The 12,635-nt window shown below is 40.4% G+C and overlaps 1 protein-coding gene across 1 annotated transcript in view; it reads left to right on the plus strand.

Moving 5' to 3' along the window:
* The window catches only part of LOC149451620 (dynein axonemal heavy chain 11-like), a 590,344-nt gene that overhangs the window by 467,951 nt on the left and 109,758 nt on the right, over positions 1 to 12,635 (plus strand). The window contains exons 59-61 of the mRNA XM_089690376.1: positions 5,817 to 5,939; positions 7,110 to 7,303; positions 10,327 to 10,475. Coding sequence (XP_089546502.1) covers positions 5,817 to 5,939; positions 7,110 to 7,303; positions 10,327 to 10,475 — 466 coding nt within the window. The remainder of the gene's footprint in view (positions 1 to 5,816; positions 5,940 to 7,109; positions 7,304 to 10,326; positions 10,476 to 12,635) is intronic.

The following is a 12,635-nucleotide window of genomic DNA, read 5'->3' on the forward strand; positions in this document are numbered from 1 at the left end:
GGTACATGGTGCCAATGAGACAAAAATGTATCCTGATGCTTCTCCTCTGTGTTTCAGAGGATGTAGAAAAGATGAGACTATGTATCATATCTGGTGGACTTACTAATAAAAAAAACTTACCAAAAATGCAAAGACAGCATTCCTCAATGATTTGGCAGGTGACATTCCGAGATATACTCGACCTCTTATCTTCTACATATTACTAGCTGCAAAGATGTCCACTGTGAAAGCTTGAATATCACCAGGTGTGGGCATTGCTACCACCAAACCAGCTATCATGGATAATGCTACAAGAAAAATTAGCTAGCATTGGACAGAGCAAGCCCCCTTTTTTTACTCTTTTCTCCTCTCTACTTCTTTTCCCTCTCCTCCAAATTCTCCCCCCCCCCTTTTTATAAACTGTCTCTTTGAGCCTCAAATGTTCAAATACCAGGGGATTTTGACCATATATGCCTTAAGACCAGTGTAGCTTACATGTGTAGCACTCTCCTAGTTAGCTAGGGGGAGCTAGACTCCAATTGTTAGGGCTGAGTAGCAGCCTGGGTGTGATATCTGGCAGGGGTCAAAGCTCTCTGAAATTTCCCCCTGCTCTAGGACTTTGCAGAAAGGTCTAGAAGCAGTGGGTGGATCTGAGGAATGGCTGGTCTGTACTCTTAGAGGATCCTGTCCAATCCCCAACAGAAGGCTTGGCAAGAGGCCAGGACAACCTTTAAGAGTAACTAAGCCTGCTCAGCAGGAGGAGAGTGGTTAGAGAGTCGGGTGGAAGATGTGAGAGAGAATGAGAGGCAGGAGCCTGTGAGGGGGCTCAGATGGAGAAGGGCTTACCTGGAGGCAGAGGACCTTGGGAAGAGGAAAGCTTGGGACTTCACCTGCCCCCTGAGAGAGAACCACCTGTGTAGCAGGGAAGCAGCGGCCCAGCTATAAAAGGCCTGGTAGCAGCCACTGACCCACTGGCAACACAGGAGAGGGACCAAGTGAGTAGACCTGCACTCCTTGGGCCACATAGGGGAAGGAGCACTGTGGTGGGTAACTGGATTATCTGCTACCTAGGACTGTTTTATTATTTAAAGGGACAGACACTGGATCCCCTGCCCAGGGATTCATCCAGAGCTGCTGGATTATGGAGAATCTAGGGTCTGGGGTGGTACAACAGGAGAGACTAGCTAGCTCTCCAGAAGAGGACTTTTGCTGTAAAGACTTGTAAAGAGTTTCAGGAAGTTTGTCCTCCGTTCCAGTTCCATTGGGCATCCCGTACACTCCTCACCTCATCCAAGTTTATTATCCCCTAATAAAACATCAAAACTAGCTCAAAGACTGGTTACTGTCTCCTGGATGAAAGTCTGAATGAAATGTGAATGAATGACTGTGCAGGACTATAAGGGGACCCAAATCTTCAGCAACTCCTAAGGGGATGGTGCTACACATGTGAAACTGTGTCTACTGTTTTTTTGCTATTGGCAATTGCCAATTGCCAACAAAGTTTTGTTATTTTGTTATACTAAACACATTACAACTTAGCATGTTGATCCACATTTTTATGTGTACCTTGAAACTGTTCCTCAATTTAATTTCAATTAAAATTACAGAAGATTAAGCTTCCTCAGTCTGGTAGACCAGGACTCTGCAAATTCCAGTTCTGTATATGCTTGACATGCATTGCATACACAGGTTGCTTATAACAATGCATTATACCTAATCAGGTAGTAATTTCTCTGTTTAGAATGGAAAACGGCTCCCTTAGGTCTCTTTTCCATTTTATTTTAGTGCCACTTGGGGCAGGAATCTAGCAAACTCCTTAAACTGGATTCACAGGTGGGTGCAGATAGTTGCAGCTGGTCAGACTATACAAAACAACAGCCTCACTGCAGCTGTCTACCATTGTTTGCATTTAATTGCACATTAAGCAATTACCTGCAGTTATGTCGGCCATACATGGGTTGAAATTCGACCAATTTTTCATCCAAAAATCGGAACAAAGAATAATTGGCCGATTTTTGCTCTGTTAGTGGGTCAATGGCACCAGCCAATTTTTGTGGTTCCTCCCCTTTTCAGTGATCAGGCATGCTGGAAAATTCGGGAAAAACGACCGATTTTCGACTCAATGATGGTCAAATTGTACGATCATTTTTCCGAAAAGAATATGCGCATGAGCCGTGACCTGGAAGGAACAGAAGTTTCGCCTGTTATATGGGGTGAACTTTATGACTTGGTCGGCCGATTTTTGAAATCATTGATGGCACCATCGGATTACTGAGCGAACGATGTTTTCGATTTTCGGACGAAAAATCGTTTGGGATTCGACTTTTGTATGACCTGCATTAGGATTATTTATTCTGGCTGCAAGCTTTTTGTGTCCAAGGGCAATCATATGTCATTAACCGCAGTTAATCACACCAAATGCAATTACATCCAAACACTGGTTGACAGCTCCAGCCTGTCATTGCTTTGTACAATTTCAGCAACCTCAACTATCTGCATCCCCCGGTTTATTTAGCTGCATCTGCAGGAATCTTCTGGACTCTTTACACAGCTGGCACTAAAATATGAGTGAATGAGACCATAGCCAAAAGATATCTAACTAGATATGCCATTCCGGAAAACAAGACCTAAAGCCAAACCAGATAACAAACATCCGGGATAGAAAATGAGGTAATACAAAGTACACCTCTTTCAGTGAATGTGATCGTTGTGCAATTTGTTTTTGTAGGCTTCATTTACACTTGCATTGCATTGCCATTTAACGCAGTAGAAATGTATGAGAATGCATATCACTTTAATGTACACATACACATTGACATGCGATGCGAAGCAAAGTGCAATAAAACATACTAAAATGCACATTAACAGATCCAGCAGTTGCAGCCATACATTTCTCCATACACAGCACAATGTGATCGTACAATTCCTGCACAATCTCCTTTAAATTTACCAAAACAATATAATTTGAGGGCCTACCTTGAGAACCCTGTATTCAGTCTGGCAGGCCTTTGTACTACATAGTTGTCGGTATTTGATATAATGAGAATTGGGTTAGTGTATCTATGGTCAAAATTAAAAAAATATATTAATTTCCATGTTCAACACTCTTGAAGTTTGAAAACTTACTTAGTAAAAATCCCCACACATTTACATTCTTGAATTCTATGACATGTATTCACTATGCCGTGTGAGTAGGCACTGTTGTGCCACACATTTCACAGAGCCTGCCTTCTCATCTACAGAGGTGCTTAGAGGAGGATTTCAGGGGAAGAGTCAGTACAGGGATTGCAGCTTGCAGGCATAAAGGTACCATGGGATATGTAGTCCTTAGAAACTGAAAGTAAACCAAACAGCTGAGCGGAGGAACAGCAGAAAAGCATGCAGGGAATCCAGGAAGTTGTTGAAAGACATGGCCAAGCAGACAGGTAGCAACTACAACATAAAAGGAGATTTTTCAAAGAAGCTTATTTTGGATTGTCAAAAATTAATTTTGTTTGCATTACTATGACAATGCTGATATTATAAAATGAAAGTGTATATTGTGACTTTAGATCCCCACCCCTGTATAGTCTCTAAATAATTAAAAAAGAATGCAGAGCCAGCTGGAGAATGGGTACTTTTTAAATTTCAAGAATATTACTGCCGAATATTTTCTTTCTAGAACAAAAAGCATCCATATTTCTCCTGCTTAGCTTTCAAGTAAATGTTTTCCACCAACAACTGACTCGAGCATGCTTGCATGTCTGTATAATTGTGGTATGGACATTCGGTTTTTTGTGTATAAAAGAGCTTTATACCACATGGCTAAAATTATGATGATTATTATCTGTATTCTATTTTATTTGCTAGCCATAAACCTCTTCTGTGTTCTTATTTTTTGTTTTCGTTGTTAATAGCTTCCTGATTTATGTGCCTAAAGTTTATGCAAACTCAAACAATGAACTTTTCTTATTTGCTCACTTTTGGTCAGTTACATATACCATTGGAAGCATTTGTTATATCTGTTTCTTAACCGCTTCCTGACCGCCCTATGGCAGATATACTGCTACAGGGTGGTACGGGTGCGAAAAATCACGTATATATACGTAATTTTGCATTTCCGGGTAGGCCGCAGCTGTCAATCACCTGGTCCCAGCTGGTGATTACTTGCCGGCGCCCGGTGGTTGCCAAGCATCTCCGATGGGGAGAAGAACTGTTTGCAAACAAAACAGTTCTCCTCCCTGTCAGCTCAGGCACACTGCTTTGGGTGGCTGTGCACAGCACAGTCATGCAAAGCAGTGTGATTACAGTGAAGCACAAACACACGGCCCCATTGTAAAACAAACCCAGTACACAGTTAACCTTTTGATCGCCCCTCATGTTAACCGCTTCCTAATCAGTGCCATTAGTACAGTGTCAGTGCTTTTTTTTTTAGCACTGATCGATGTGTTGTTGTCATTGGAGATGTCAATGACACCAAGTCAGTTCTCCCCAGTGTCAGAGTCCCGCTATAAGTCGCTGATCGCCACCATTACTAGTAGAAATAAAAAATTCCAGTATATATACACAATTGTAAACACTATGACTTTCACGTAAACCAATTAATTTATATATTTTGGAATTTTTTTTTAGCAAAGACATGTAGCAGAATATATTTTGGCCTAAATTTTATGACAAAATTTGATTTTCTTAAATTTTTTACTGGACATGTTTAATAGCAAAAAGTCAAAAATATTGTTTTTTTTCTCAAAATTGTCGGTCTTTTTTTTTTGCAAAAATAAAAACACGCAGGTGATCAAATACCACCGAAAGGAAGCTCAATTTATTGGAAAAAAGGATGTAAATTTCATTTGGGTGCAGCGTTGCATGACCACGCAATTGTCAGTTAAAATAATGCAGCGCCGTAACGCAAAAAAATGGCCTGGTCAGGAAGGGGGGTAGATCCTCAGGAGGGCAAGTGGTTAAGTGAAAAAAAAAATAACTATTGCTCCTTCCAGAAATTATGTGAGCTGATATCTGTCTGTCCTTTTTGTATGTGCTGTGCTGTGTTCTCAGCATCAATCCCATCTCTTTCTATAGACTACAGAATACCTCCCTCCTATGTTGGGGGTGGTGTTCTGTAGTCCTAACCCACGCTCGCCCTTAGGGTGACAAGGCTGCTTCTCCATAAAATACAGTACAATGAGACAGCTTTGTCAACCAAGGGCAGGAAGTTACCTTATAAAAGAAAGGAAACAATCTGAAAAAAAAGAAAACTAATGCAGCCATCACATGTAAGGACTTGTAAGCTGTAATATATTTTTGTTCTTTGTTATAGATACTCTGGAGAAATCTATCCTTCTGTCCAATAAAAGCTCCTCATTTGTCAGTTAGGGCTCTCTCATTGGATAACTGAATGACTGTTTAGTAGTGCTTAGCGTTAGTTTGAGGTTCAGTTGAGGAAGACAAGCCCTAGAACCAAATGTAACAGGATGTACACAGATGGGATTGTTTGGCTAACAAAGGCACCTTGTGCAGTCTGCACTTTATAATCTGGACTTTTACTTTTAATTGTTTAAAATGTGTAGCAGCTTTGCATTAGAACGTGGTAAGTAGTACTATATGAATAATCCTGTTTCAGTTATACACACTTTAATAATTTAGTAAGGCATCTTCTAAAGTGGAGACTTATTCTGTCTTTATATTTCATCATTGCTGGCAGATCTATGGTTCAGACAATGTGAACTCTTTGCTTGCCCTCCATCAGATAGAAAAGACTCCCTTTAATGTATACAAGCATGTCATGTCTGACATGAACCTGTGACAGGCTATACGTTTTGCATGCCAATTATCTAACTACGTGTGTTATACCTTTTCAGCTTTTGATAATGAATAAAGAAATCTCGGCTCAAGAACTTGACTTTTTACTGCGTTTTAACATTGACCACATCTATAACAGTCCACTGGACTTTCTTTCAAATTCAGCATGGAGTGCTATTAAGGTATATTTAATGTGGTGCAAAATCTTTCCTTGCTGGTGGTTCATGAATCATTACTTCTTGGCAATCACTAGAGTATCTACATTATACAACCTATACTTGAAATGGAATAAGGTTTTGGAGGGCATGGATTAAAATACATAACATTCATCCAATTAAGTTGTTTTTCCTAATGAGTTAAACTGGTGACACTTTTTGTAGGGTTCCATTGACAGTTGTGGCACTATATTTAAAGTAGAACATCAGAAAAAATGCACAGCTGTTATTTATTTATGATTGAGTTATACTTCTGAATTGATGTGCAATTTTAGCCAACCACTCATATGATAGTCACACTTCTGCTAGTCAGTAAGATCACCTTGCTACTTCCTAGTTTGGCATTGCTGCATTCTGGGTCAGCTCACTGGACAGAGTTAACAATCCTGATTAACTGTTAAATGAGCAGTCAGCGAGGCAACATTGGAAGCTGAAATAACCAATAAAATGAATTACAAAACCTGGAAATTTGTCTGCGTCACATTTCTGACTGCAGTGTGAAGATGTATGTAGATTACAAGATTGGCTAATATGTACTGCAAATTCTTTGCCATGTTAAACAAACATATGTATTTCAAGTGTTTATTAAGGTGTTTTTGCGTTAAAACTCAAAGCAAACAGAAACTTGTCAGGGAAAGGTTAGAACATCTTTCAGGTTCTTATTACCGTTGGAGAAATTTGCTTTAATTTTCTGTCCCAGCGACACCAGCATAACAAATGGGACTATGGGCATCCTGGCAACGCAAAAGAAAGATAGAAAAAAATCTCCCAAAGTACTTTCTATCCCATTGATGGTCACCAGCATAGACATGGACACAGACAGAGCTTCTTTAAGTGTGGGGAAAAAAGTATTTCATTGCAACTTGTGATCTCACTGGAAAGATTTCCCATTGGCATAGGAAGTGGAAGGGAATCACCCCAGCCACCACTGTCTTAAAAGGACATACAATATGTTACTGAATCTCTGCAAGAGCATAACATAACGAATGAGCATCAATTTGCAAAGCAGTAAAGCAAAAGTAGTCCAGTATCCCAAAAAGTCTCTATTATCTGTTTAGAAAATAGAATTGGATCATTTGCTGCAGCTGATTAAATATATGCATGTGTGTGGGCGTTGTTTATTCTTGTGTTGTACAGACAATGAGCTTCATGGATGAATTCCGAAGTCTAGACAGAGACATTGAAGGATCACCAAAGCGATGGAAAAGGGTGATTGAATCAGAATGCCCAGAGAGGGAACGACTGCCACAAGAATGGAAAAGCAAGAGTTCCCTACAGAAAATGATATTAATGCGTGCACTGAGACCCGACCGAATGACTTATGCCATCAGGTATATTACAAACCAGCAGATGACTGGGAACCTTTGAACTGCACGGGCAAACACAGCCAATTAGCCCTTTTCATGTGATTTCTGTGGTCATGCACCATGGTGTATCATTGATTTGGTGAACATGGTGAAAGGTGGATGTTCCTAAAGGACATGGGTTAGGGCCTGTCTCATCAGGCTTTTGTTTGCTTCAAGTGAGTTTTGCATTTCCATACAAGTCTATAAAAATGCAAAACCCTATAAAAATGCAAAACCTACTGAAAGTAGTTCTAATGCAGGTCCAATTGAGGGGACATGCATGTGCCAATGAATTCTGAATGACCTCACAAGCATCTTAAATGAATGTCAAACTGATGGCACCAACACAAGCCAAAAGCCCATCAACACAGGCCCTTAGTATGAGAGATCTTTTCACATCTTTCAACATCAGCTTTCTTTGTGACACTTGGCATGGTTACATGACAGCTCAGAGCCCCAAAGGAAGTTGGTGCTGGAGGACTTCCCTCTACCAGATGTTGTGACTGTAATTCTAAATTATGTAGCTCCCATTCTGATCAATATCTAAATGGTATCTCCACTCAGGGCCACCAGCCCAAAATATTTCTTGGTAAAAGTGCCGTACCCTAAAGTGAGAAACAGTTTAATGTTTATATTCCATTGTTATTCACTGTACATAGCCAACAAAATAAAAATTAATAGTCTGAATAATTCAATATTAATAAAGCTAGTTTATATTTTTTATATTTTACAGTAATAATTGTATATATTTTCCAGCTATAACATTGTATTGGGCTGGAAGAAAGCCTGGTGAGACTGTGCAGATGGGTTCGTCCCTAAGACTTACAGTATATGCCATCAAACACCCTCTTCCAATGTGTAAGAGGCCCTTGAGTCAAATAGACTAGTGGGAAAAGCTTTCTCACTAATCGGTAACATCTGTAGGAAGACTCACCAAATGCAGAGTCCTTGGGTATACTGACTATTCCCCTGCCTTGTATAATCCCAAACTTACGAAATTTAGAAACTTGACTTGAAGAGAGTATTGGCAAACATTTTCAGTTCAGAGTTTCTCAATTAATATGCCGGGGAGAGTTGAAGTCATTTGAACAGCTGCACATCAGTACCAACTTTCTCAAACTATGTGATTTTGTTATAGACAGGTGCAACATGCTAATGGACAATGAGCAACTGGGTACTCTGAATCCCACACTATTTTTAATTTATTAGCTCAATCATGTACCACTAAGGGGTTTATATCAAACTCTTATCACATGCTGCTGAGAGGATATTAAGGCTTCTCTAAGGTGAGGTCCAAGTGGGAAAATGAGGTAGGCTGTTTTGAGGAGATTGCTCAGGATGATCTACTAAATGTCTATAAAGTTTCTTTGAATAAAGTGCACAGGTTGTTACAGCTGTATATTATGGTGGGTGAAATGTCTATTTGACTTGATCAAGTGAAGTGACCTTATGTGCACTAGATGTGAGTGAACTCCTTTACATACTCTAGAAAAGCCCAAACTTAATATGATACTGGAGCGCAGTCGCCAGCATGCTTAATATGGTGTTCCTTAGAGACCCTCTTACCTGTCTTTTAGGGGGAGTTGTCTATCTCTCATATGAGCTTAACATCCAAGAAACATTTTGAGGGCTCAGAAACTAACCCTTATGCATGAGACTTTTCTGAACCCTCCTACACTTAGAGTGTGGAAGAAATAAATGAATAGCGTTCCCAGTACTTTTTCCCACCCTGATCAATTTTATAGGATGTGGGGCAAATAAATTGAGATCCCTGGGCTTCCATCCCAGGATTTATTATTCACCCCTACAGAGTTGTTAAGCCTTACAGTGCTCATCCTATTCCTAGTCCAATTAAATTAAGATGGCAGCTACCCTGAGCTTGTTTGATTTGCACCCAGTGCTGAGGGTTGAGCCATCTTTATTTCAAATGTACATGGGATACATGCATGTTACTGAAGCACTTCCTTTTTGCAATTGATCTGAACTGTACTACACTGAATGGCAAATGTAAATGTAAATGTGAATGTGAGGTCCACTCTATTCCTTCTCTATGTTTTTTTCTTTTATGAAATATAAACTGGGACTGTGGAAAATTCTGGGGGGTAGCAAGCATACAGAGTCCCCAAATTCCTCAATGTCTGTACTCACAAAACCCAAGGACAGAATGGTTGCCTCCTTACAATCTTCCAAGCAAAACCTTCCAGTGATACCAGACAGAGCTTTGGCAGACACCCCCTCTCAGTCAGCATACTGCTGAACCAGGGTCACACTCTCTAACTTCAGGCCCTCAGGTTGACCACCTGAGGCCTTCATGGCAGCCATTGCCAGGCGAGGCAAGCCTGCTTCCAGCCTGGCTTGTTTCAATCATCTCCCAGGAAAGATGCTGAACCCATGTGCTCACAGAACATAAATACCACTCCCAGCATGCAGTGGAGCTGCCCTCCCCTTAAGTTGGCCAGGGCTGTATCCATATTCATGCTGTTCATTTGCCTAACCCCTACCCATGTTCTGGAAGGCTCTAATAGCTTCCTGTAGGTGGGCAGAAAACTCAAGTAATGCTAGAGAATCTTGAGCAGACCAAACTAATCAATCACAGCACTCTGTTAAGCAGAGAGCCCAAATAGATTTCACTAACAGTCTCTCTGGAGGGTGCTACACTTATAATGACAAAGATGGAATGTGCCTGCACAGTGGGTGTCAGCATGACTGCTTTTCGGTCTCCAGCAAGGGTGCATTTTAACAGGTGATAAAGCAGGACCACAACGTGTGAGACATTTGTCCACAGTAGGAAGTGTCTGAACAAGGAACTTCATGGCAGAATTATATTAATAAAGGTAGCAGATTTTAAAATATTGCAAAAAACTTTTGAAATTACTTTAAAGTAAGAGTATAGTCATTGGATTTAGATCTACTATTGTATGGTTTTGCAAATGATCCAAACCTAGTGCTGCGAAGTCTGTCTTTCTTGTTTGGTGTAAATACTAATTTAAAGTACATACACATTTTAGAAACTTTGTTGAAGAGAAACTTGGAGCCAAATATGTAGAGCGGCGGAAGACAGAGTTTGCCAAATCCTTTCAGGAGAGCGGTCCATCTACTCCCATTGTTTTCATACTATCCCCTGGAGTTGATCCCTTGAAGGATGTAGAGACACTTGGTAAGACAGTTACAATGTCGTGTTAACTTACATTGCATGCAGTTAGGTATATACTTTTATTTTGATACTTGCAGACAAGGCAGCCAGATAATCAGTTTCTTCAATACCAAGTTTTATTTATTCTGCTCCATTATATATCTGTGTATATATATATATATATATATATATATATATATATATATATATATGTATAGGCTTGTGAGTTACTGAATGCACCCAGAGCCATATGTTCAAATGATGTCCTTTGGCATGAAACAACTGAAGACACATGGCACATTAGAGTGAATTCATAAAGGGTGTCATAGACACCTATTAGAATTCTATTGGGTGCAGCACTGAAAGTGTCAGGGCTTGTGCCCAATTCATGTACCTATCGGAGATGGGAGAGTGTCTGCACTTAGGAAGGAGTGTCCACACTGGACACTCTTTTTTTAGTGTACTTCCATCCTCTCTCCCTCCACAGCCACTGCGCCCATCAAACTAAAGATGTGTATGATTGAGGAGTTTTATTCTAGGGGTTTGCAGAGTATGGGGAGCTGTTCATAGCTGCTATTCAGGCTAATAGTGGCCCACTACTGTGCACTGTCAATCAAAAGTGAAGCGGATCCTATGGGGAGATAGCCTTTCAGTTTCCTATCAGGCTCTGCCCACTCAAAGAGGAATTATTTCCCAAATATGGGCATCCCCTCAGCGGTATCCCCAGCCCTTTTGTTTACATATACCTTTTGGATGGGGAATGGCCAACAACTAAATGACACAGAGGATAGAGCACTGGGAACATACATGACAGCTTCCCATGACAGCTTCCCAGCACAGGCACAGTCTGCTTTGTGTACTGGTGTACCTCTTTACGCCAGCTCAGAGTTGATCCTAATTTCTAAGCTGAGAGCTGGTAGTATGTCTTTAAAAATTTGCCGCTGCCATAGTGACAGTTTCCTAAAGTGACAGTATTAAGATGTACCTGAAATTTCTGAGTGTGCTGGTAATGTTACCAACACTGTTGCAACTGTTTGCCTGAATTAGGCACAGGTAGTTCATAATGCAGAACTAAATCCATCAATTTAACAGTTTAGAAAACCAGTTACATTCCTGACGTGTCGGGAATGTAACTGTCATATTTGCTTGTGCAACCAAGCTGACAAATCAAATTGCTAGTGTTAACTGACCACATGTGCAGCATTATGGCAGCTGAAGATCAAACAGAGGTTAAGATGGCAGTTTTCTTGGCTGAAACCTATAGGAGGGTTTAGTTCCTCTTTAAGGGAACTGCCACCAAAATTTGTCATTAAGACTATACTGAATTCCACTGACTGTGCCTGTGTGAGAATGTGGGACCCTGAAGCAATCCACTCAACATGCAGATTTACTGTACCTTTGTCCGTGTCACTTGAACATTTCATTACACCCTCAGAGGCAATATTGCTTTAAATGTGATATCTCCGCAAAGATCAAAGCCAATCTGGTAACATTTCAAATCCTGTGATAATGACCATTTTCTTTTGGTATTTTGTGCCCCTTACATGCACAATCCACGGAAAACAGTGTTTCAGTAATATAACACCGAGGTAGTTAGGCCTATGGCAGTTGAGGAACCTAGCACCCACCTTGACTCAAGAGTACTTGGAGTTTTTCCATCTCGGTAATAAATCTCATAGAGGTACTGTACATCTTAGTTTCCAATCTCAAACTGAAATGTGTTTACAGGCCTGAGTAGGCTTTAGCTGAGATGTTGTGGCTCACATTCTGCACCTAAACCCGGCCATAGATGGGGCGATTTTTTTTTTTCCAACACAGTCAGTGTTGATGGGTTGATCCCCCCTGCAAAGTCATTGAGTTCTCCAGGAGGGGGGAGCTTTTCCCGCCCGGGAAAATAATAATATATAATATATAATAGCCGCTAGCAAGAATCACATGTAAAATCCGACAGCCTGCACATACATGGTTCGAACAGTCTATGGCTGGCTTAAGCCATGATGAACTGAGTGAAAACCCCTGCTTATGTTACACGTTAATATGGACCACCATTATCTGATGTTCGCATAGCTTTACAGTGGGTTATATGGAGACTACAATGTTTTGAACCAATTTTATTTTCATTTTTTTATATAGTTTACATGATTTTCAGGTGATGATTTCTGTTTCTTTATCCTAACTCTATCT

The sequence above is a fragment of the Staurois parvus genome, unplaced genomic scaffold, assembly GCF_062004578.1.
Source record: "Staurois parvus isolate SC_StPar_1 unplaced genomic scaffold, SC_StPar_1.0 ptg000530l, whole genome shotgun sequence".
Lineage (NCBI taxonomy): Eukaryota > Metazoa > Chordata > Amphibia > Anura > Ranidae > Staurois > Staurois parvus.